This window comes from Tachysurus fulvidraco, chromosome 7, assembly GCF_022655615.1.
Source record: "Tachysurus fulvidraco isolate hzauxx_2018 chromosome 7, HZAU_PFXX_2.0, whole genome shotgun sequence".
NCBI classification, from domain to species: domain Eukaryota; kingdom Metazoa; phylum Chordata; class Actinopteri; order Siluriformes; family Bagridae; genus Tachysurus; species Tachysurus fulvidraco.
The window spans coordinates 19,160,254-19,184,847 of record NC_062524.1 but is presented as its reverse complement, the minus strand read 5'-3'; the positions used below and the strand labels follow the sequence as shown (position 1 = coordinate 19,184,847).

General features: G+C 38.4%; 2 protein-coding genes across 3 annotated transcripts; both read right to left on the bottom strand.

The window, feature by feature from the left end:
* Positions 1–1,283: 1,283 nt before the first annotated feature.
* rhoh (ras homolog family member H) lies at positions 1,284–4,975 on the bottom strand. The gene is made up of 2 exons (XM_027174580.2): positions 4,762–4,975; positions 1,284–3,586 (listed from the first exon to the last, which is right to left on the bottom strand). Exon 2 carries the CDS (start codon positions 3,253–3,255, stop codon positions 2,656–2,658), a length of 600 nt encoding a protein of 199 aa, XP_027030381.1. The 5' UTR covers positions 3,256–3,586; positions 4,762–4,975; the 3' UTR covers positions 1,284–2,655.
* Positions 4,976–7,114: 2,139 nt separating this feature from the next.
* On the bottom strand, positions 7,115–24,572 carry n4bp2 (NEDD4 binding protein 2). 2 transcript variants are annotated; one of them, XM_027174312.2, is made up of 17 exons: positions 24,244–24,572; positions 23,879–24,115; positions 20,391–21,324; positions 19,108–19,232; positions 17,271–17,359; positions 16,089–16,165; positions 14,947–15,084; positions 12,232–14,402; positions 10,471–10,556; positions 10,274–10,319; positions 9,958–10,175; positions 9,738–9,862; positions 9,173–9,299; positions 8,886–9,059; positions 8,395–8,563; positions 8,082–8,205; positions 7,115–8,007 (listed from the first exon to the last, which is right to left on the bottom strand). In XM_027174312.2, exons 1-17 carry the CDS (start codon positions 24,266–24,268, stop codon positions 7,950–7,952), a joined length of 4,923 nt encoding a protein of 1,640 aa, XP_027030113.2. In that variant the 5' UTR covers positions 24,269–24,572; the 3' UTR covers positions 7,115–7,949. The 2 variants fall into 2 exon arrangements, with proteins under 2 accessions (XP_027030113.2, XP_027030114.2); XM_027174313.2 differs by lacking the exon at positions 14,947–15,084.
* Positions 24,573–24,594: the final 22 nt, after the last annotated feature.

The following is a 24,594-nucleotide window of genomic DNA, read 5'->3' as shown; positions in this document are numbered from 1 at the left end:
TATTATCCAGAAGTAAAAGGAATGATCCAGGCTTTGGTGTAATATTTGTATACATTGCACTGGAATGAAACAAAACGCGTGAAGAAGCCAGAACATCATATACGTGGGTCTTTACAGTCACTATAAGAAGAAGTAATGAGTATAAAGTAAATGTATAAGGTACGAAGGGAAGGTAATGGATAAGTATAAAAGACATCTTAGAAATGTATAAATATTCTATTCTGCCCTATTAAACTATAAACTATTAATAAATAATGCAATAGTTAAACAAAGCAACTAGCATCCTAAGAATCTTGTTAATTTGAGAAATAAATGCAAAACTGGCAACATTTTTCATGTAAAAATAATAATAAAAAATAAAAAATAAATAAAAGAAGAAGAAGAAGAAGAAGAAGAAGAAGATGCATTCAATAATATACAGGATCTAAAATATAGATTAATTATGCTGATACTGCAATTCCATACAGAAGCATGAGTTCGCTGCAATTTACGAATAAAGCTACAAATACGAAAAAAGGGAATCATATAGTAGCTTTATTACAATATATTGATCATCAGCAAATTTAACAAATAACATAAAAAAAGGCAATATGAATTGTCGTCTTCTCAGCGCTGTTATTAAGGATAAGACCGACTCTGAGAAGCTTGTGCAGGATTCAGAGGGTTGTGAGAGAGATAAGAGCTCCTGCTGGGAAGTGGTTTTGGGGTTTGTACCCTCTCGGATTGTCTAAAAGCATCGACTTGAAGCCACCATAGACCACATTCATGCATTCAGCTCATAACGCATATCAAACAATACTTCTTTAACTGTGTAGATCCGGACAGTTTACAGACTACCTGCGTGTAACTGGAGATAAAGAGCACAAACGATCCATTTTCAAAACCAGGGCCTACGATATAGAATTAGACAATCAACTTCATCAGATATTCACTTTGAATCATGTCTACATATTACGTGTTTCGTTTGGATCATGTGGTCACAAACTTGATCTAAACAGTAATACGCCACAGAGGATTTAAAAAGGGAGGATTATTATTATGGGTGTTATTTGGTGAGACTTTCAACACACATGCATCAATACACACATGAAAAACAGGATAACTATGTGCAGGTGCCTACACGTCACCCATGAGAGACTTCAACAGAGAAATCGACACATGTTTCTGTTGTCTGAATTCAGACATGAACACAGACACATTATTGTACACGCCAGTTTGCACTCTTCTCTAAGCACAGACACACTATAGTGTATACAGAGGACAATAAAAGAAGACAATACTGACAGATTTAACATGTTTATTGGAACGCCAGTGAAGATAAAAGAAGTCACGTCGGACTTGTTTAGCGCTTGATATTGTGCCGTCTGAAGTGTACTAGCACTTCTACAGGATGTGCAAAAGGTCATTTGGACCAATGACTGAGCCAAATGACCTCTAGCACATGCTAGAAGTGCTTCAAGTGTATATAGTATTACAAAATAAAAAATTCAAACCAATAAGACATTTTTTTCTGGCCAATACATGACCCACCCATGATGAGAAATTGTCATACATATTGTAAATTACACCTAAAAGAAAAAGCATACATATACTATAACACAGTTGTTGCGTCACTTTGTTCATCAGAACACAGGATCGCACAATATTTCTGATCAGTTGAAAAGATTTCTTCCTCGTACGATTCCCTTTAGTAATAGTTTCATTAGAGTGAAGAATTAATGGGACTGAATTATACAACGTTTTTTTTTTAGTTGTGCTGTATTGAGATGGTGATGAGAAACGAGTCACAGGATCTGTTGATGACCATGATTTAGAATATAAGAGTGAAAAGTGAATAAAAATGAACAGTTTCGAAACAAACCCCGCAAATATACAAAAGCTTGTGTCCTGACATAGTGTAAGATGTTAGCATCAAATGCAAACCCTCATGCCTCGTGATATAATTAGCCGCTTTGTCCAGGAATTTCTAATCTCTGCAGATTAACTACACATTGCTAGTGTCTGGTAGAAAAACCTTTATAATTGATATTTTAGATATAAAAGCTATATTTTATACAACACGTAATAGATTTTATATTAATATCCCTACTGACTGAATGGGTTGCTACAGTAAAATCATATAAAATGAATTATATTTCTATATTAAAAGTCACTTAATAGTATATTTGAGTGCCGGAGAAATTTAGTTAGGTGTTTATTTATAGGTGTTTTTTTTTTGGAGTGTATTGTTCCTAAAATGTCAGAATTTCAATTCCAATTTCACTTTTAAATTGTTATTTAATATTCAAATTAATAACCCAATACATTGGCCTTCATTGAACTTCACAGGTTTGAATTAAACTCGTTCGATTCATGTGACCAGTCGTAATAAGACATAAGACAATAAGTCGTAATATTGAAAAGGCGTAATACCTTGATAACGATAAGTGTAAAAAATTTGCTAATGGTGGCTTGCATTATGTTGCACCAACATAACATATTTTTCAAAATGATTGACTGATTGTCGATGCTTTATGGTCCCCTGGTGAAACCATAATAACTATCACAGAATCAGATCAAATAAATATGACTGGGGACCAGTAAAATCTGTGGACCAATAAAATCTTTCTTAAATGGATAGAGTAACTCTTTAAGTAAGTCTATGCAGATTTTTCCTCAAGAGACGTGACAGGGATTCAGACTAAAGAGTCTTCGGCGTGTTCGCTTGCGCGCCTGGTTAACAGCCGTACGCACAGCACACTCGAACACTTGCTGAATGCCTCGATTAATGAGTGCAGAGCATTCCAGGTAGCCTTTAGCTCTGATTTCATGAGCCACCCTCTTGCCGTCTGATGCTGTGGTGCAGCGATCACGATATGGTCCCATCTCCCGGAGGTCCGTCTGAGTCCCCACTACCAGGACCGGCACGTGGGGCAAATTTTCTCGCACTTCTCTTATCCACTTTTGGTGGATGCTAGCCAACGTGGAGGGGTTTGCCACCGAGTAGCACAGCAAGACTATGTCAGCTTGCTGGTAGGACATGGGGCGGATCTGGCGGAACGTGTCATTCCCAGCCGTGTCCCATAAACCCAGGCTGATCTGGACGCCATCCATGAAGACGTCCACGCCTGTGTTTTCATAGACAGTGGGCCTGTAGCAGTCAGGGAACGTCTCAGAGGTGAAGCGCACCAGCAAGGCTGTTTTACCCACAGCACAGTCCCCAACGAGGACACACTTCACAGACGTCTCGGTCGGCACGGTCGTCCCGTTCATCATTCTGCAGCTCAGAGAAGTTTTTCTTTGAAGTCTAGGTTTGAAGTCCTCAAGGCAGAAGAAGGGATGCAAAACTTTTCATTGTGGGGTGAGGTACAAATCGTAGCTCATACAAAGATCACGAAGGTTCCTTTTCTTTTTTTGTGAACGTAACCTTCACAGCAGCTCATTACGCCCTCCAGGAAGATGCGGTAGTTCCGCTCATGGGATGAGCATCGTTGTGGAAAAGCTTTTCTCAGAAATGGCAATGGAGCGATGGAGAAGCGCTGTGGTGTGGCACGGTGTAGGTTCTTGTTTGGCCTGCTTCCCAATTACCTGATTTTGCTCTTGATTTCTGTATTAAAGAAAAAAAAAGTGACATAAATAATTCCGTCATTATCTTCATGACTTCCCCAGAACAAGGTTGAGTTCAAACACAAACATATGGATGAAATAAAACAAAAAATATGTGCTACCGTGGTGCAAAACCCCATATAGATCCAATTCATCTAACAGACCCATTTTTTAATTGTTTAAAATTGCTTAGTGGAATTAAGTTCTCTCTAATTAATACAAAAAAGTATAACACTGTCTGTGTGCAAAATTATAAAAATGTAACAAATGTATATATATATATATATATATATATATATATATATATATATATATATATATATATATATATATATATATATATATAATAAGGCTAAAGTGGTAGACATTATTAGCTAATTCTTTTTTCCCCCCCACTTTATTGGTGGGAAAATTTTGTTTATTTGGTTTACTTTATTTGGTCCACTGTATTTGGTGCGTCAAAAATTGATTTTGTGCTAAAAATGACCCGAGTGTTTTTGAATTTATTTAAAACTACCAATCCAAAATATTCAAATAATAAGTTCCATACTTAAGTCAGACACATTATTACACATAGTAAGAAACAAACTGAGATTATGAGATTATAACCAAAGCACAAGCACGATTATAAACAAACAGGTGTGTTCGTATTCCTCTACGCAAGATCGTATCGTCCTGTACAAACCTGCTTCATTTATTTTTTGTGCTGAAATAATTTGGAAGATTCTCCGGCCTAGATGATAATCCAGAAGAAGTTCAAGTTCTCCTAGAATCAATTGTTCTTTTTTTTTTTTTTTTTTTTTTTTAAGAAATAAATTTGAAAAAAGAAAAAAAGAAAAAAAAAACTTTTTTTTCTGTGAAGACAGTTCAAATGAAATTGAAAAAGAAAAGTAGAAGAATTTCTTCTTTTTACAAAAGCAGAAAAAAACTCTTTTTGTACATTTAGCAGTACATAAACGTAATCAAGACATTTAAGCCACATTCATAACAGGCCTCTGTTCATCCTCAACAAGAAACAAAAACCAAAACTAATCCAAAGATAAAAAATCCCAGAGTCAATTTCTTAGTTTTGTAAAATCTAATTTAATACAAAATGAACGCTACGTTCGTTACTACAAGTTTACAATTTCCATTATAAAGTAATTCAAGGTTAAAAATGAAAAATAAGTTGCTCACCAGTTTTCAGTTTTGAGTTGTCACATCGAGGTCGCCTCTAACGTTATAAATGTTTTTTTTAATTATACAAAGAAATTCATTTCAATTTATTATTGTGTGTGGAATTATTTATAAGGTTTACTAGAAATTATGTACGGGTTTCTAAACAAAGCTCGAAGAACAGATGTGGCCTCCGCCGCTCAGATCTCTGGGGAAGTGAATAAGGGTTGAAGGTTTTTTTTTTCTTCTTCTTCTTCTTCTTCTTCTTTTTTTTTCCCTGTATGACACCGCCTCACATCCGCTGCGTGATGCATGACAAAACTTATCTGAAAGCTTTTTTTAATTAGCTTGTTCATGGTCTGCTCAGATAGGCTTCGAGACATATCGATTATTTTGTACATTTAAAAAATAAAAATAAAATAATAATTCATTACACACACAGGAGAGCACATAAACATTCCTTTTTTTGGGGGGGGAATGGGAAAAAAATGGAAAAAAAGAAGAAGAAAAAAAATAATTTCCAATAGTGTCCAATCTAACATATGGAAAGAATTTAGCTTAATTGCAGCAAACTGGACCAGAAACTAGCTACATAGCTAAAGGCATTAGCTTTAAAAAAATAATATGTTTCAGATTTGAATAGATTGTATAAATCCTTCCATTTCCCCCCCCTCAGGTCTGAATAGTAAAGTTGTTGCATGGCTTGTTTTAAAGAATGATTTGAACAAACTGGACACAGAAATACGGGTTATTTTCTGGTTCATATTCAAAACAGACAATAACACTAACACAAAGCACCGCTTCGAAAAAAAAGCACTGTGATGTGTCCCATTCATAGCCATTACGGTTGAGTGTCAAAAGTAACCATCGTCATCCTTCAGGATGTCGGCAATTTAAAACAATTTAAACCGTTTGGAAAATATTTACCTTCCACGTTTCTTATTTTTAATCTTCTAGTTGTAAACATATGGATTTGAAGTCACAGGGGAGTGTGTTAGCTTAGTGGTTATGGTGTTGAGCTACTGATCAGAAGGTTGTGAGTTCAAATCCCAGGTCCACCAAGCTGCCACTGCTGGGCCCCTGAGTAAGGAGCTTAACCTTCAATTGCTCAGTTGTATAAATTGAAATAAAAATGTAAATCACTCTGGATAAGTGTGTCTGTTAAATGCTGTAAAAGTACAAGAACCATCCAACACCAGAAACTTATCCCCATTATTCCCGAATGAATGAATCTCTGTAGAACAGAGAACACTTATTTTACAAGAAAAGAAAAAAAGATTTTTTTTAAAATAACTTTTATTATAAAAAACACAGACTTATGGCCTTTCATTAGCGGCCTGCCAGCAAAACAAATTGGGGTTGTTACCTGAGATGGATTAACAATTTTTTTACATTTATTTATTTATTTATTTGTTTGTTTGTTTATTTGTTTATGGGGGGGGGTTTGTTAAATCATGTGTGTTATTTAGTTTGTGTTTGTATTTCAGATTTTTTTCACCATTTCATTAAAGGATAACTGGATCAGAACGTAATCAGTTGTCACTGATGTCGAAAAAGAAGAGAAAAGAAAAAAGCTATAATCTCAGAAATTAAAAAAAAAAAAAAAAAAAGTTTAAAACATGCTAAATGCTAAAAACTATAGATGTGTCCCCAAAACCTGGAACTATATCGTCCCCTGGTGGGAAAAAAAGGTCTTGACTTTAATTTGCAGCAATGTGAAAATGACCTCATGGAGAAAGATGACCTTTGCAGATACAAAAACACCCCAGAAAGAAAAGGGGGAGAAAAAAAAGAAAAGAAAGAAAGAAAAAAGCTGCTGAGTTATATTTTCCACGCACCAGAGATTTCTGAAACTGCTGAAAGCTCCACTAAGCTTTTTAGTAGAGGTCAAATAAATGTGCTCAGTGAAATGTTTGTTGTGTAGAAAATCAATTATTTTGTATTCTTTGTAAAAATGTGCGTCAGAGCCACAAAAACATGTACTGGTTAATAAACCAAACTTTTCCTGCAGAAAAAAAAATATTAAAAAAAGAACATTTAATTAAAAAAAAAATTAAAAAAACATAATTTTTTGTTTAATTTTCTAAGCAGGAACCAGTTCAGCTTCTAAAATATCCAATCTAAAGTATGTAAAGAATTTAGATGATCGCAGCAAACTGAACCACAAACTAGCTGCAGGTCTGAAGCCGAAAACAGACTTTCACAGATTTTCTAATTAGTGGCTCGATTAAACAATTTGCTGATGAAAACATGAGTAATTTAAAAATAAAAGAATAAAAAATCAACGCAGTACTAAATATTATCTAGTTTTTTCTTAATAATTTTACAGAAAATACACCTGAGACTACTGATTTTTTTTCCAAATGTCTTTTATTTTTCAAAATATACAAATCTGAAAAGTATCAACACAGGTATCAGTAAAAAATGCAGCATTACAAACTATAAAATTCTACATAAAAACATAATCGACTTTGATTCTGTTTGTAAATAGATTAAATGTAATTATTATTTAAATGTCTTTCATCAAGAAGAAAAGAAAAACAGGAAGGATAAAAATTAGTGTGACACAAACGGTCAGTTTCACCAATTTAACACTAACACACACACACACACACACACACACACACACACACACACACACACACACACACACACACACACACACACACACACACAATTCTTTGAACTGTATAACTGTATAAAAGACTAAAAATTTGCTTTTAACATATTTGGTCCACAAGCATTTGACTGATATTAAATAAATATGATGTTACTGTGTTGTGTTTCAAAAACTAAAATTTATAACAATAACATATTTGGGCACAACTGGGCCTTAACATTATAACCATAAAATCAAATGTGTGTCAGAGCTTCTACACATTTTCTATACAGATATAGAACCAAACTTTCTTTACAATATCTACAAAAGTAGAGTTTCTTTCGTATACATATATGAGAGAGGGGGAGGGAGGGAGAGAGAGGGAGGGAGAGAGAGGTAGGGGGAGGGGGGGGACTTGGTGCATTAAGAGAGAAACACAATGAAACCTATGTAAGGGTTAAATGTGAGAGACAGAGAGAGAGAGAGAGAGACAGAGAGAGAGAGAGAGAGAGAGAGAGAGAGAGAGAGAGAGAGAGAGTGAGAGAGAGATTATTTAACAGTATTTAAATGTGTAGGAAGAAAGTAAATTCCCTTCATTTCTCAGCAGCAGCTAATAATCAGCGCAGTGCAGCATGACGATCACCAAACCCTCTTTAGGCTCTGTATATCTGAGGGAAACAGACATGATCAGACTGAGACTCTGTTTCTGTGTGTGTGTGTGTGTGTGTGTGTGTGTGTGTACTTGTAATGTTGGCTCCTGAGGTAGTCGAGAACAGCAGGTCTGATACGCGCCACACCTCCTTGGCTGTGGTTGCCTCTCCCCGTGATGACTGAGAGCTGGGGACGGCACAAGCCCTGCTGCCATTCTAACAGGAAACAGGAAGTCTATCACAAGTGCAAAGCTCTGAACTGTGATAAAATCAACACGGATGCGCCTCACATAATGACGCAATCAATCCTACTTAGAAAGTGAATGTTGTAGTGAGCAGTGTGCACTTTTCTGACAGCACATGTACAGGATCTGAGCGTTAGTATGTGCCCCATGTACCACGTACCTGTGGTTTTATTAACGAGAACTTGCTGTAAGTGATGCAGAGCCTCATTGACATGCAGACCATGAAGATCCAGAACGTTCTGAGGCAGAAGTGTTGAGTTAACACGTTCAAATATTTGCACTGCTGCGCGATGATTTGCCTCCTTCATCTTCTGCCCGTGTAAGTGACCCTGCAGGCACACACACACACACACACACACACACACACACACACACACACACACACACACACAAAACCATTGTCACCGTTAGAACCAATACAATAATTACATAGTGTGTTATATAGTGTGTATAGCAGTAGCATAACAAACAATAACGGCTTTTATACAACCGAGCAATTGAGGGTTAAGGACCTTGCTCAGGGGCCCAGCAGTGGGAACCTGGTGGACATAGGAATCAAACTCACAACCTTCCGATTGGTAGCCCAACACCTTAACCACTAGGCTACCACATCCCTACATAGTTCCTCCTCCAGCGTGCGTATAACAAGACCTGATTAGCGTAGAAGCTGGCCACGTCCTTGCGCCCTTGTCTGTGGGCTTCAGCGGCTTTATCAAAGCACTCCTGCTGCCGCCGTCTCTGGAGCGTAGCTTCTGTACGAAAGTCTTCGTATTCTGGATCTTCTATGTCCTGGAACTGTACTGAGTCTATTACATTCTTCTGCTTCTGGAAAACCAACAGGAAACAAAAACATGCAGTAATTCATTTCTGTTGAATAAAGCCATGTATCAGTACAGCACTAGATGATAGAAATATAAAATATAACGAAATGTCCTTACCCTCTCTTTGCTCGGCACTCTACGCTTTTCATTATTTCCCGGGACTGATTCAGTCGCTGCTACGGTTCTCACAGGTTCGTCGTCTAACAGTGTGTGTAGAAACTGCTCGGTCTGCTCCAGAGAGTAACTGTATTTAAATAGGTTCATGTTAGACAGAAACACATTCCTGACATTACGCCTTATTTGTCAAACTTTTAGAAAGGTTGTAAATTGTAAATGTATGGAGTTCTGAAGTCCATTTTAGAAGCAAAATATAAAAGATATGGTATATGGTATCATGGTATCCTAAGTCTGTAACCTAGTGAGCCAGTGTTAATGTATATTCATCAATTGGCCTAAAAGTAATAAAGAGAGGATAAGTAAGAATAGAATATAGGCCCAAGTCTATAATCAGTTAAGGTTAGCACTAGTGTGTCTTCTCTTGTATAACTCAGGAACACAAATAGGATATAAAGGTTTTTCCAAACGTACCAGATTTTAATGAATACTAAATTTCTTGCTTAAACGCCAATATGAACATCTTACAAATATATACGTTCATATGCAGATTTTTTTCTTTTCATACTTGTGGTCTCTGAAGATGTCCCTGAGGAAGTGCCGGTCAATGGTGGGAAAGAGAGCAAAGAGCTGTTTCTCCTTTACTACGGCTGCTCCGTCTTTCTTGTCCAGATCCCAGCGACTTAATCTGGACTGCACACAGAAACCATAGACAAGCCAAGATGGTGTTTATGTGAAAAGCTGTCTATATTTTAGAATGACATGTGTTTCAAAAGAAATTGGTCTACCTTCTCTAAACTGTCCTGCAAAACCTGCTCTTCAAGCATGATGCCCCTGAGGGAAACTGGGGGACGGGACACATTCCAGTGGTCCATGAAAGGAAAACATTCCTGAAAAGCTGATTGGTTGCTGAGTGATGAATACCCGTCTGCGCCAATCAGAAAGTGAGTGTCTGAGTCCCTCAACCCAGCAGTGGCTGACTGTGACTCACCCCAGTGTACAGAACCTGGGTGACAGCAGAATAAATAAAAAAAATCCACAATTGTGGAATTGTGACAATTCCACAGAAGCATGAGACTTTCTCAAGTACTTATTTAGACTTACTTTCCTGTAGAAGATGATATGAGAGAGCTGCTTGTCTGTGCTTTTCCTACAACAGAACCAGATTCCATTTAATCTTTCATGAATCCTTGGTTTATTTGAATGTTCTGTGACACATTGCTTGTGCCAAAGTACATGTACGTTACAAATCTTTTTTAAAATGCATTTATATCGAATCGACCGACTGATGTACAAGTTACCTGGATAGTTTCTTTCCATTTCTGATGCAGGAGTTTGGCTACGTTTAGGTCCATCAGCACTGAGCAGTTTTCCGCAGAAAACTCACCTAGTGTCATGTATAACAGACAACAAACAGTTAAACGTGCCACTTTGTGTAATTACTTTACATATGTAGTGTGACAAAAAGTAACAGCAATTAAAATTGTCTTAGTAAGGTATCGATTCACCACTAAAACAGCTTCAGTGCACCTTGGGACTGATTCTACATGCCTCTGGAAACAAATATACAAATACATCGTTTGGTTCGAACAGATTCTAAAAAAATAAATTAATTAATAAATAAATAAAAAATTACAGATAAAAATAAGAAAAATGTAATTAATTTCCGTTCATTCATGTTTAAAAAGCTTGTTAGAAATAATGAGTATTTAAAAAGTGAGTATCTGGTTTAGAGGTATGCATGGGGAATGGATGTCAACTGAGCAAAGGTTTTTACTGGCAGGACAAGGAACACCATAGTCTGGTGATAAGGGTACTGATTTGTTGATATTTTAGGAAAGGGAACAATGTGTTCGGGTTAGGCCACACCCATTTCAGGATTAATTCCAAATACAAATGCAGATAAAACAATTTTTGGAGCTCTATTTGCAGGAAGAACACTGGTTTTTTTCAACAGATATTCCCTAAGTTGGTATTCTGCTCCAAAATCTCCTATATCCATGACTAGTCCAAAGAGCTTCATATTTAAAGTGATGCTTCATTTTAAGGTAATGAGTGTTGGCCAAACCATGTAAATAAATGGCCCCACAGTTTAACAAAGTGACTGTTTTGTCTTTTGTCACCTATATGCATGTTCATGACGTTAATACTGTAAGTACATAGTCATTTTTAGACAATAGGAAGACAATAGGCACACCAATTTTCAGGGGAACTACATTGGAAGTAAAACCTTCTCATTTTAAAAGACTGAATGTAATACAACAACTCAGGTTGTGATGCTACAGAATACAAACATATTACAGCTCAAGAAAGTAAAATAAGCTATATACACTTATATGTACAAATGTATGTGGACACCTGACCCTCACATCCATATTTTAGACTGTTGTTGCATACTGTAACACTACATTTTCCCTTCACAGGAACTTAAAGATGTTCCAGCATGACAATTCCCCTGCATAAAAGTGTGGCCCTGAAACATGGTTGGCAAGAGAATGGAAGAACTGTGGTATGCAGAGAGCCCCAAACTTAACTCTACCTTTGTGGAACACCAACTGCACCCCAGACCTATTTGCCTGACTCCACTAATGCCCAATCAGTGACTAAATAGGAAAATCACCATAGACGTAATTACAAAACAAAATCTAGTGAAACTTCATCATGCAACAAGACGATGACCAAAAATACGATAAGCTGCAGTACCAACCTGGGAAAGCATCACAAAAGATAGATAGTTTGGTGTTGCCAGACGGTTGCAAACGATGCAGTTATTGCAGGGAATAGACATGCAACCACATATTAAGTGTTATTTACTCACTTAGTCCCTGTGGTCTTGTACCATGTCCCAATTTTTTTTTTAATACATCTAGACGTAAATATCAGTAAATAAAAGCTGCTCTATCGGCTCATGCTCATCTTTAGATCTCAAAGTGAAATGCCCTGTGTATATAGCAAAAAAATACAGTGTCTATCACAGTCTGTTTCAATTTCACACAAGCAAAATTGCCCCAAATAGGATCTGGATCATTCTAATTTAAAGTACTGATAGTTTGGCTAATTACCTGGGGAGATCCCTACAGGACCAAACAGCTCAGTGAGCTGCAGGGCAAGTTCTGTGGTTAGTTTCAGCTCTAGGGTCTGAATGTCCATTGGCCCGTTTTTCCTCTGACCTCTTCCCTCTTTTTCTTTTTCCTTTCTTTGTTCCTCCTTCTTGCACTCCATCTCTTCTAGCAGTGACGATGTGTTTACTTCTTTTGTCTCTCGGTCTTCTTCTATCTCATCCTCAAGTCCTCCATCAAGATACTTCTCATATACCTCAGCTTCTGGGACTTCACTTTCTAACGCTGTCGGTAAAGAATCTTTTAGCGCTTTATTCTCTCCAGCAGGTTCATTTGCACGTTGCTTTTGATCTTGCTCTTCAAGTTCGATGCCCTGGTCATTAATGTCCTCAGGTTCCTTATCAACAATGCTCATAGTCGAGTTGGTGTTATTTGGTACTATAATAGCAGGGTTTTCACAGCAATTACTGCCAGTCTCTTCTGTTAGTGTGTCTTTTGTGCAGATTATTTTTGGCTCCCCCGTCACCTGATGATCACAAGATTCTTCCACAGAACCCTGAACTAAACCGTATCCTTCCGCATATTGATCGTCATCCTTACAAAGATGTTCCCCTGAATCAAGTAGCAAGTTGGTGGTCCACTCTATATCCTGGTAACACTTTTCATACAAGTCCTCCAGAGTCTCCTTGGGGACATGTTTAAAATGGCATCTAAGTATTTCCAGGCTGTCCTGTTTGAAGGGTAATTCGTTCAAGTCGTTCTCCTCTACCTGTGAGCCTTTCTCATGACACACACGGTATGGTATCACCTTCATTTCAGATGATTTCTGTTCATTTAATTTTGGAAGAAAATGCACAGGGTTTCCCTCCAAAATAACTATTCCCATGGAAGAGCTGTCTGGCTCTGGCTCAAAAGGTTTTTGCTGGTTAATTCGCCAAAGGAGGGCAAAGTCCTGAGGTTCTGTTTGGGAAAAGGCACTTGGGCACGTTGTGAAAATCATTTCTGATGAAGGACTCAGCTCTGACTGCTGCAGTGACGTGATTGAAGACCCAGGATGAGGACAAGATGAAGGGCTTTGATGCATGAATGTAAGGGCCAACTTGCAGGATTTTCCAGCCCTCCGACTGTGAACTTTCCTTTTCTCCTGGCTAGATTCAGAACTATACTCCACTTCACCTCCTGAGCTTAGAGACACATTCGCATTACTGTTTGTTTTATCTTTATGCTCTGAACCTATCTCCAGATCCGTTACTCCATTTGCTGGAGTATCTACATCTGCACAAGCCTCTTTTATTCCCCTTTTGGAAGACTCATCCTGACTGGTCTCAAGCTCTTTGATGGGGCTTGAGCTATGAGTGGTACCATTTCCTGGATCGCTGGATATTTCAGAATTCCGATCAAGGACACACTCAGGGAGTACTGGCTGGTCCTCACTTGCTAAGACTGAATGATTCCTGTCACCACCTAACAGTAGAAAGTCCTGAGTTGTTTCTTGGGTGATTTGGTAATTGTCTCCTTGAAGAAGATCTAGAAGCTTCTGGAACTCTGTCTTATTTGGGGTTTCAGAATTAAAATGTTTTAAAAATGTATCCTCAGGTTTAGTTGCATCTTCTTCAAAGTTTGCCATTTCCTCCTTTGGGTTTTTCACTTTCTGAGATGTTGACTTTCGCCCACGCTGTTCAAGGCCTTCAGAGGGCCAATCTCCCACAAATCTGAGCTTTTCTGTATTCAAACTAACAGCATCCCTAGTGTAATCATCCACAGAACCATCCTGACTTGCTTTATTTACAGAATCACTCATGTTCAGAGTGCTAGCATCTCCATCTTCAGTTCTGGTGTGCTCTCTCACTCTCTTCACCCGCTGGCCAATCGACTCTGCAAACAACACAGGCTCTTCCAAGTTCCGTGCCATACAGGCATCCAGTTCAAAGTCAGCGCCACCTAGATTCTCAGGCTGTTGTACTTCAATATGTTCTGCAACATCTTCCTGGGAGGACATGTATTCCTCGGAGTCATGTGATCCAATGTTGCTTTTTGGTGAACCCGTGTTTCCTGAAGTATATCCAGATTTACAGCCAACTGATGAAACATCAGGCAGAGAGGAGGAGAGATAGCTACCAGGTTTAACAAACCCAGGGTCACCCACCAAGTCAGGACGGTTTACTGAAGAATGCCTGTAAGACAAAATAAGCATTTTAACTAATCAAGAGAAAAAAAGAGGCATATATGCAGTCAGGTAGTTGTACACAATGGCAGAATGTTCATGATTTGAAAGTTGATCTAACTAGGTATGCATGAATACAGGTATCCATATTGCTCATTTACTTGGTCTTGACCGTGTAAAAATGACACCAATACACAATAATCAGAATTTACGGAAAACCTTGTAGTCAAAAGCAATCAAAGTGAAGTTATAAAGATCCTAGGAACCTAACTGTGACATCACCAGAAGCTGGCATCTACAGTACACACTGTTAATGGACCGTCACCACTGGGACTGAGAATCTATTTTAGAGGAATATCAGTGCCATGCATCATGGGTAAAGCCTGTGAGGTCACAGGAGAAGAGTACTTTTGATTATTAATGCACAAATCTGTTCATTGTGATAAACTTAGGGTATATATGTGTTCAAAAGATTCCCCAATCACCCACAGATTCCACTATAGTTATGTTTACTAGCTTCTGTCCTTCCGTCTCATGATGGTAAACAAACTCACTCTGTTTGACACACGTCCACACCATAGATGGCTGTGGGTTTGGGCTGTGAAGCCATTATATTCTGGACAGATACAAAACGATCTTGGTTCTCCAGCATGCGTCGAATCTTTTCCCTTGTTACTCCATGTTTAGTACGTCTACAAAAAGAGATGAAGAGTTTGACAGGATACTTTAAAAGCTCCATGATCATTCCTTTGGCACTATTACTTCACTAGTAAAAACATCCTGAAATCAACTGATACTCTTGAAAAAACATACAGCAGTATGTAAAATAGACATGTAGCAATGGTCACCTAACTATACTTTCTTCTTGTGAACATTAACCAGTAGGCATACAGTTTAGCTAGATTTGTTTGTTTGGACTCATTTTGTAGAAGAAGGCTTTGCTGCAATCTATTGAACTTTGACCTCAGATAGTTCCAAGACATATTTCCAATCAGGTGGACATGGTAGCTTCTTGGTTAGCATGCTTGGCTCACACCTCCAGGGTTGGGGGCTCGATACCTGCCTCTACCATGCGTGTGAAATTTTAATGCACTCCCCGTGCTTCAGGGGTTTCCCTGTCTAGATCTCTAAATTGTCCGCAGTGTGCCAGCATGTACGATTGTGCCCTGAATTAGATTAGGCATCCGGTCCATGTTGTCTCTGCTTTGTGTGCTGACTCTCCTGAATCGTGTAGAAGATAAACAAATCAATGCTTTCCAATGCTTCTACTTGGAAAAACATGGATGGCCCAGAGAGTCTATTTTTTCCTCCCAAACCATTCTGTGTAAACTATAGAGACTGCTGTGTATGAACTCCCAGAAGATCAGCAGTTTCCAAAATACTCAAATGAGCTCATCACTAACTTCCATGCCGTGGTCTAGAGATAATGCATTTTCTTCATTCCGATGTCTGAGCTCAATTTTGCACAAAGCTCTTGATCTATCCGCACGATTTTTACACTATACTGATAACTGCTTGAATGCGCAGGTGTACAGTTTCCTAAAATAAAGTAGACAGGTAGAAAGGTGAGTGTGTGTATATAAGGACTTAACTGTCCCAGGTTCTGTAATTTTGTCTGGTTACTGTATATTTGACTTTTTATTATGTATTGTTATGAGTTTGATTTAATTTTGTTCTGTGTTTGCTTCTACTATACTTCTCCAGCTCTCTGGGTTTGGTTTTCCACCAGGTGTTGGGTTCGCGGAACAGCACTCTGTATTTGTGCTTCTGTGCCTAAGGAAAAAAAAAAAAACAAGCAAAACTTTGGTCAAAAAGTGGTACATTCCCAGTTTTGGGAATGCTGTGACATTTTGTACAAATGCGTACTAAATGATTAGCTGCAGAAAAGTAATGCAAGGAAATGGCTTGTTGATCGGAAGGTCAGGGTTCAAGCCACCGCACTACCAAGCTGCCACTGTTGGCCAAAAGAGCAAAGCCCTTAAAACTCCCTGTTCAAGGGGTGCAGTATTATAGCTGCCCCTGAACTCCGACCCCAACCCCCTCAGTTGGGATATGCGAAGAAAAGGATTCCACTGTGCTGTAATGTACATGTGGCTTCTATGCTCCAAAGGCTATGCTCCAAAGGCTTCTATGCTCCAATATCAATGGAAAATAAATCTTTATCGATCCTTTTACTGAACACAGTCTTTGTTCTTAAAGCTTAATGTGGCTGTTATATCACAAAGCAGGGGGTAAACGTCACCTTGAAGTGATGAAACCTATCATGAATATTATGTGCTCACTCAATGCTCACTTTCTCTAAGCTTTATAGGTAGTTTCACTTTTTAAAATGAAGTGACGTGACCCATACTCAGAATCTGTTCTCTGCGTTTAACCCATCCAAAGTGCACACACACAGTAGTGAACACACACACCGTTTATGCTGCGGCGCCCGGGGAGCAGTTGGGGAGGTTCGGTGCCTTGCTCAAGGGCTCAAGGGCCTGCACCTCAGTCGTGGCTGGCCCGAGACTCGAACCCAAAACCTTAGGGTTAGGAGTCAGACTCTCTAACCATTAGGCCACAACTTCCCCACGACTTTTTAACCAGTGAAAGTTTAGCCACTTTATCGCTGTTAAATTCTAGAGAACAGATATTATTTACACCTAAGAGTCAGAATATACATGTTCAAATGACTTTTTCTAATATGCAGTTTAAAATATTGTTAATACAAAGCAGCTGTATATTCTTATTGCACAGATCAATAGTATGACCAGCATCACAGGAATTACATTCTGCCATATAAGAGCACGTCCTGCGGCTCAAACATGTTATAAACACATTATTTTGTAAATTGTATACAGAAAAATGACTCTTATTCGTGTTTTTGCTAAAGGCTTACCAATGCAACATAGGGCTTCATCTCCCAGCACTGTAAATTGGTGTTGTCTATAATTATAGGGGTAAGACCTTTCTCAAAAGCTTCTTTTGCTGAAAATAAAAGTGAAAATCAAGGTTTAATGAAGAATAGTGTTTGACACCAGATAATGCTGTGACTTAAATGTGATGTGCTAATACTAACTAAAACGATTTAAAAAATAAATAAATCCAGGATTCAAAGCAAGAGCAGACATTCAGAGCCACATGATCCAGTATTTTTAACATTTAAACGACAGCTGATTTTTTTTTTAATTGATCAGTTAATATTCCTTTTTTGAGGTCAAGTACAAGTGTCTCGATTGTATTTGGGAAAAAAACAACAACACAGGATTAAACTTGCTGTTCCAATACTTTTGGAGGGGACCTTGTACATGTACCGCACACCTTCCACAACAAATATCAGATTGTTGGGAGTTTAATCGTGTCAAATGTCAAGGTTGTTGGTACCAGATGAGCTGGTTTGAGTTTTTTTAGATAATGCTTATATAGCCTGTGGATATCAAACACAGTAGTATCTAGAGTTTACATGGAGTTGGAAAAAACAAACCTTAAGGGTAAAAACCATCAGTTTTTGAAAAAAATGAAACATCATCCCATTTACTTCCAGTATCCATGTCACAACAAAAAATACATCGCAATATTTCCTCCATTCTGCAACATGTTCTCAATTTGTTGATTAGATGATTGTCCACACACACACGTACGTACGTACACACAACGAAAATTCAAGGGCAGTTCTTATGTTTTTGCTCTAAACTGAAGTTATTTGAATTTGAGATCAAATGATGAATGTGATATATTTTTTTTCCTTGAAGAAAGAAACCACTTTTGTGAAACCACTAACAACTAGACACTGAAAAGATTAATCAAAGAAATCAACACTTGTGCAGAAGTGAAGACGTGCCAAGACAAGCCAAGGTTTGAAGAAGAAATATAGCAACCATACCACAAGATGCAAAGGACTCTTCAGCAGTAAGAAACATCAGGCTAGATTAAAATTTCAAAGAAGTACAGCAATAAGCCACAAAATCTCTAGAACCAAGATGGAAAAGCCAAAAAGTGTGAATGGGGAAAAGTTCAGCCCATCCATCCATGGAGGTGGTGGAGTCATGGCTTGGTCTTGCATGGCTACTGTACATCTGGAACAGACTCACTCGTCTTTATTGATTCTGTAACACGCGATAAGTGCAGCAGCAACAAACAACAACTACAGGGAATAAAAGCTACACTTCTATCATTTCATATTCTTCTTTTGGTCATAAACCCAAAGAACTTAAGCGTGTACGGGAATCGGGCTTTTCGTTCCGATACTTTTGGAGGAAACTGTATATAGAGCCCTGATGACCACACTCTCTATTTCTAATACATCATATAATCTTGTCTCCAATCTACTCCAAACCCTAATTTACTGACACTTTGAACAGTACTTTTTTATTTCCTGCTAAAGCCAAGACACCTTGGTATAAAAAGCTGCTTAATCCTTATTTACTTGCTTTAGCCGACCTGTTTTCCTGTTTATTCCTTCCTCTTGTTAGACAAACTGTCTTGTGTCTTGCTCATCCATCTTTTTTTATAAATGTACCCCTTTTTAAATCCTGTGCTTTTATTTTTAAGTTATGTTAATTTGTATTGTTTTTTTTACTTTTAATCAGTGCACTTAAAGTTTCTTAAATATTGGATCATTCTTCTGGTGTAAAAAATACATACATACACACACATATACATATACATATATATATATATATATATATATATAAATAAAATGCAAATTAAGAATACAAATGCAAGGTAATGCTTACCTCTCTTATGGTTCCATGCATGGGCATTTCCAAGTAAATGCGGCTTGAAATGGTAAACTCCGTCCTGGGTGAAGTACTCGTCAGTACTTAAGACTATTCCACCAGGGTTTTGCTCCAACATTGCACTGTAGAGGTCAAGAAAGACCACCGCATTTGGTTTTACACTCACACACACACAGTAGGACATTTTTTGAGTAGTTTTGAACCACATTTCTGTTATTGGTTAAATGAAGTAAAGTTTAACACAGGTTTGTTTAGGTCTGTGGCAAGTCTTGTGAAAGCATCCATTGGACCTGTTCTAATCTCGTCTGCTGTTCAGGGCAGCGTCTAGGTCTCATTTTAATCTATTTTGTTCAATCTTTTATTATAGGTGTAGTGCTTCTGCATTTTGGGGTGCCAGGTTTTTCCAAGTCGTTAGGAGGAAGTCGCACTGAAGTGTGTACAAAAAGAGTAACCTTAATTATTACAATATTTTCCAGCAGTAATACAAATAACCTCCATTACTCACAGGTACAAACAAGAGCTCTGTAGAAGTAGCAGCATGTATTTGACATGGGGGGGGGGGGGTGTTGTTCTGGCAGTGTCATGTGTCATGCAGTGTTTTGGCAGTGGTCACGTAATTTGTAAAGAAAGAATAAATTTGACTACTATACATGTACATATACACACACAGGTTTGATTTTTTGGGGTTTGAGTCCGGTTCCTTTTGAGGTTTTTTCTTCATATTGTCTCAGGTTTTTTTTTCCCCTTCCCACTGTCGCCTCTGGCTTGCTCATTAGGGATAAGTATAAATTTTACATTTTAAATCCATCATTTTTATATGACGCAAATAATATTGCAATGTAGGGAAGTGGTAGCTCAGTGGTTAACGTGTTGGACTACACACATCAGAAGATCGTGTGCTCGAATCCCCAGGACACCAAGCTGTCACCCCAAGGTCCTTAACGTTCAATTGCTCAGCTGTAAAGGGCATCTGACAAATGCTGTAAATCGAATGTAATGCAGTGTTTTTGGCTCCGGAAAATGATGCAATATTATAAGGAAACATCACTTCAATAGCAACCAAGACAACTGTACAATATAAGCAATGTCCAACTGAGTGCTAAACAAATGCTCCACCTGCTCACATCATCCAATGATACAGAAAATATCTTGACCGCATGGAGCCATAATATACATCTTAAAAAGAATGCATATATTTAAAAAGGTGGAACTCCAAACCACTATGTTTTAAGCATGGTTATGTATGGTGGTATGGTATGATATCACGAATAAATGAATACCTGGCATATGTACTTTTGCCCGATCCTGGAGCTCCTCTGAGCAGTACCAGTACCTGCCCCTCCAGCCTGAGTCGACTCTGAGAAGAAACCATCCATGACTTAGGAACAGTGGCTGACGGCTTCAGAGGTGCTTGACCAGGAGGCATCCATTGAGTCCTAGAAGAAGGATTGGTTGTCCAGGGGTTAGGAGCTTGAACAACAGGTGTGATAAAAGTTGGTCTCTCCAGGCACTGCCTGAAATCTGGAGTTTGAAAATTCCATAGTGGTTGCTGACTATGAGACTGTGGGACCGGTGCGGATGTTTGCTTCGGAAACTCGCCAGGTCTGCGGTAGGTCTTAAAAGCTGAGGGTCTTGGGGTATCGCAGGTGGAATTGAGTGTCAAGTGACTAAAATCAACAGAGATACCAGTCTCTTGGGGCAAAGATACACCCCCCAAACTGAGCTCGTTTATCGGTGAAGCATTTCTTTGAGCATCACCAATCTTGGCAGAGGGGTAGGAACTCGGCTCACTTAAAGATCCTGATTTGAAGTCATTTTCCACATCCAGCTGATCAAGCTTCATCAAAGCTTCTTGAGTGACAAGAGGACTCAGTGGAGCTCCAGAGGAACGGTGAACTGACTCAGAAGGTAGAGGCAAGATAAAAGGATTAATAGAGGATGGTAGAGACTGGACCATCGCTAAAGATTCCAGTTCTCGGTCAATAAGAGAATCAAATTCTTCAGTTAGTTGAGTTTCCGGGCTGAGCTCCTGATGTGACCCTTCAGAACTGGATGCTGCTGATATGACTGAGCTTATTGTGGACGATTTAGTGTGAGGCGGACATGGTTCCAGCAGAGCAGCAGCCATTTCAAAACCTGAAAGCGAAGGAGTTGTTGTGGTTTTGCCCTCAGCAGCACCAGACAACTCTAGAAGAGCATCCATAGCATTTTCCACTGAGAGACACAGAGAGACAGTCAGTATATATATATATATATATATATATTGTTCACACAAATTTGGGTCTAAATATCCTCTAATTAAAACTGAAAGTATCTTCAGTATTTCTACTACTGTAATAGTCACCTAAAATAACCAACTTTCAATATCCAGTTATATATGCACCTGACTGTATGTTGCACATCAGAATAGTACTGTGTATAACGACAAAAAAAACTACTTAAAAAAATTAAAAAGCTATTAAGGTATAAAGACGTTGATGTTGGCAGGTTGAGAGACAGCATTTTTCCATCCACCATCACACTACTGAACTCTGCACTACACCATTAGTACATTAGTACTGTAAAACACTGTATTTAACTTCGGTACAATTATAAATACAATGTACATATTACATATTGTATTTTTTATACTTCTCATTCTCTACACATATTGTGCCTTAAATACATTTAAATACACATTTCATTTGTAATATATATGCAGTCATATGCAAAAGTTTAGGAACCCCTGACAATTTCCATGATTTTTCATTTATAAATATTTGGGGGTTTGAATCAGCAATTTCATTTAGATCTATCAAATAACTGAAGGACACTAAAGTAATATTTCAGTAGTGAAATTAGGTTTATTGGATTAACAGAAAATGTTCAATTATGCATCAGAACGAAATTAGACAGGTGCATAAATTTGTGCACCCTTGCCATTTAGTTGATTTGAATACCTGTAACTACTTAGCGCTGATTAATTGGAACACACAATTGGTTTGGTGAGCTTGTTAAGCCTTGAACTTCATACAGGTTCATCAAATCATGAGAAAAGGTATTTAAAGTAGCCAATTGCAAGTTGTTGTTCACTTTGGCTCTGCTCTGAAGAGTGGCAACATGGGGGCCTCAAAACAACTCTCAAATGACCTGAAAACAAAGATTGTTCAACATTATAGTTTAGGGGAAGGCTACAAAAAGTTATCACAGCAATATTAGCTGTCAGTGTCCACTGTGAGGAACATAGTGAAGCTATGGAAGACCACATGCACAGTTCATGTTAAGGCCAAAAGTGGCAGGCCACGTAAAATATTGGGGAGACAAAGAATGGTGAAAACGGTCAAAAACCACAGACCACCTCCAAAGACCTACTACATCAACTTGCTGCAGATGGTGTCACTGTGCATCGTTCAACAATTCTTCGCACTTTACACAAGGTGAAGCTGTACGGGGGAGTGATGCGAAACAAGCCTTTTCTGCACACACGCCATAAACGGAGTCGCTTGAGGTATGCAAACGCACATTTGGACAAGCCAGCTTCATTTTGGAATAAGGTGCTGTGGAGTGATGAAACAAAGATTGAGCTATTTGCTCATAACAAGGGCCGTTATGCATGGCGGCAAAACAACACCGCATTCCAAAAAAATTTGCTACCCACAGTAAAATTTGGAGGTTCCATCATGCTGTGGGGCTGTGTGGCCAGTGAAGGTACTGGGAATCTGGTTAAAGTTGAGGGTCGCATGGATTCCACTCAATATCAGCAGATTCTTGAGAATAATGTTGAGGAATCGGTCACAGAGTTGAAGTTACGCCGGGGCTAGATATTTCAACAAGACAACGACCCAAAACACTGCTCAAAATCTACTTGGGCATTTATGCAGAGGAAAAAGTACAATGTTCTGGAATGGCCATCCCAGTCCCCAGACCTGAATATCATTGAACATCTGTGGGGTGATTTGAAGCAGTCTGTCCATGCTCAGCAACCATCAAACCTAACTGAACTAGAGATGTTTTGTAACTAGGAATGGTCCAAAATACATTGACCCAGAATCCAGACACTCATTACAGGCTATAGGAAGCGTCTAAAGGCTGTTATTTCTGCTAAAGTAGGCTTTACTAAATATCGATATGATTTCTGTTGGGGTGCCCAAATTTATGCACCTGTCTAATTTCGTTTTGATGCATATTGCACATTTTCTGTTAATACAATAAACCTAATTTCACTACTGAAATATTACTTTAGTGTCCTTCAGTTATTTGATAGATCAAAATGAAATTGATGATCCAAACCCACAAATATTTATAAATGAAAATCATGGAAATTGTCAGGGGTTCCTAAACCTTTTTGTGTGTGTGTGTGTATATATGTATGTATATATATATTAAATGTAGTGTATGTTTACATATTACATGGTGTAAATACGTTTACATATATAACTATATATATTCCATGCTGTACATGTGTTTACATATTTATCTGCACTTCGATGCCAAACTGCATGTCGTTGCTGTATCCCTGCACTGTTCAATGACAAAGTTCTATCTCTTTACTATACTAAGTGTTGACGTGACCGGGTCACATGACGCAGGACATGTAGGCGATGAAACCGGAATATCTACTCGGTCTTTATATGCTACACTAGTGTCACTTCCATATTTAAATCACCGAGCAGTGGTGTGATCTGTTCCACAGTCAGAAGGTTCTAATCCAGCCTGTTTGTGCTGTTGAAAAGTGTCTCGTGCGGTTCGGGGAGCTCCCTAACTTCACTCCACACAGAGATTCACCTACCTTTAAAATCGGCCTCGGAAAGCACTATGTAAATCACATCAGGGTCCAAGTGAGAAAACATGTCGTGCATGCTCCTCACGATCTCATCCTTGTTGTGCAAACTCAATCCGGACATATTCGGTCCCGGGAGATCGCGTGCCACCGCATCTGCTCCGTTTGGCCCCGGATTATAATCCCGCGGATTGTCTCCTGACTGGCCTGCTAGTGCGCTGTTTCTCTTCTTTTTAGGCATTCTGTCTGAAAGAAAAATCCACTATTTACAGATTCTGTATACATACACACAGAGCAAGAGAACATTAGCATTTGGCCCAAGTGACAAAAAGAAAGAAAACAAGCCTTTAGAGAAAGGAAAAGTAACAGCGCACCTAGCGGCCAGATTTGGAATAACATTCCTGGAGTAAGATTTAAACAGATTTTTCTCTTTGGTATTGTATAACCCGGTATGATTAAACATTACGGGTATATTGTTTTTATATGCTGTTTCGTACGGTGTGTTGAAATCACTATATATTGTAGGGGCTGCTCGATTCCTGAAATGAATCGAAGATTCATGAGAGCCGATTCCACACACAAAAACTTTACTAATCTCGAATACACAACTAAGCCATATGTTAATTAAGGACAGGATCCCTATACGTCTGTATTAGTTCTGTAAAAATTTGTTATAATAATGCAGGAAATTCCAACACTAGAACTAAGCGAGGAGACGTTTAGTC

Bases quoted from the DNA above. Each gene is read 5' to 3' on its own strand.
- rhoh (XM_027174580.2), bottom strand. From the start codon at position 3,255: ATGATGAACGGGACGACCGTGCCGACCGAGACGTCTGTGAAGTGTGTC.
- n4bp2 (XM_027174312.2), bottom strand. From the start codon at position 24,268: ATGTTATTCCAAATCTGGCCGCTAG. The intron at 14,403-14,946 runs GTGAGTTTGTTT...TTTGTCTTACAG, and splicing joins GTGGACGTGTGTCAAACAGA to GCATTCTTCAGTAAACCGTC. The intron at 10,557-12,231 runs GTAATTAGCCAA...ACATGACACTAG, and splicing joins TCCTGTAGGGATCTCCCCAG to GTGAGTTTTCTGCGGAAAAC.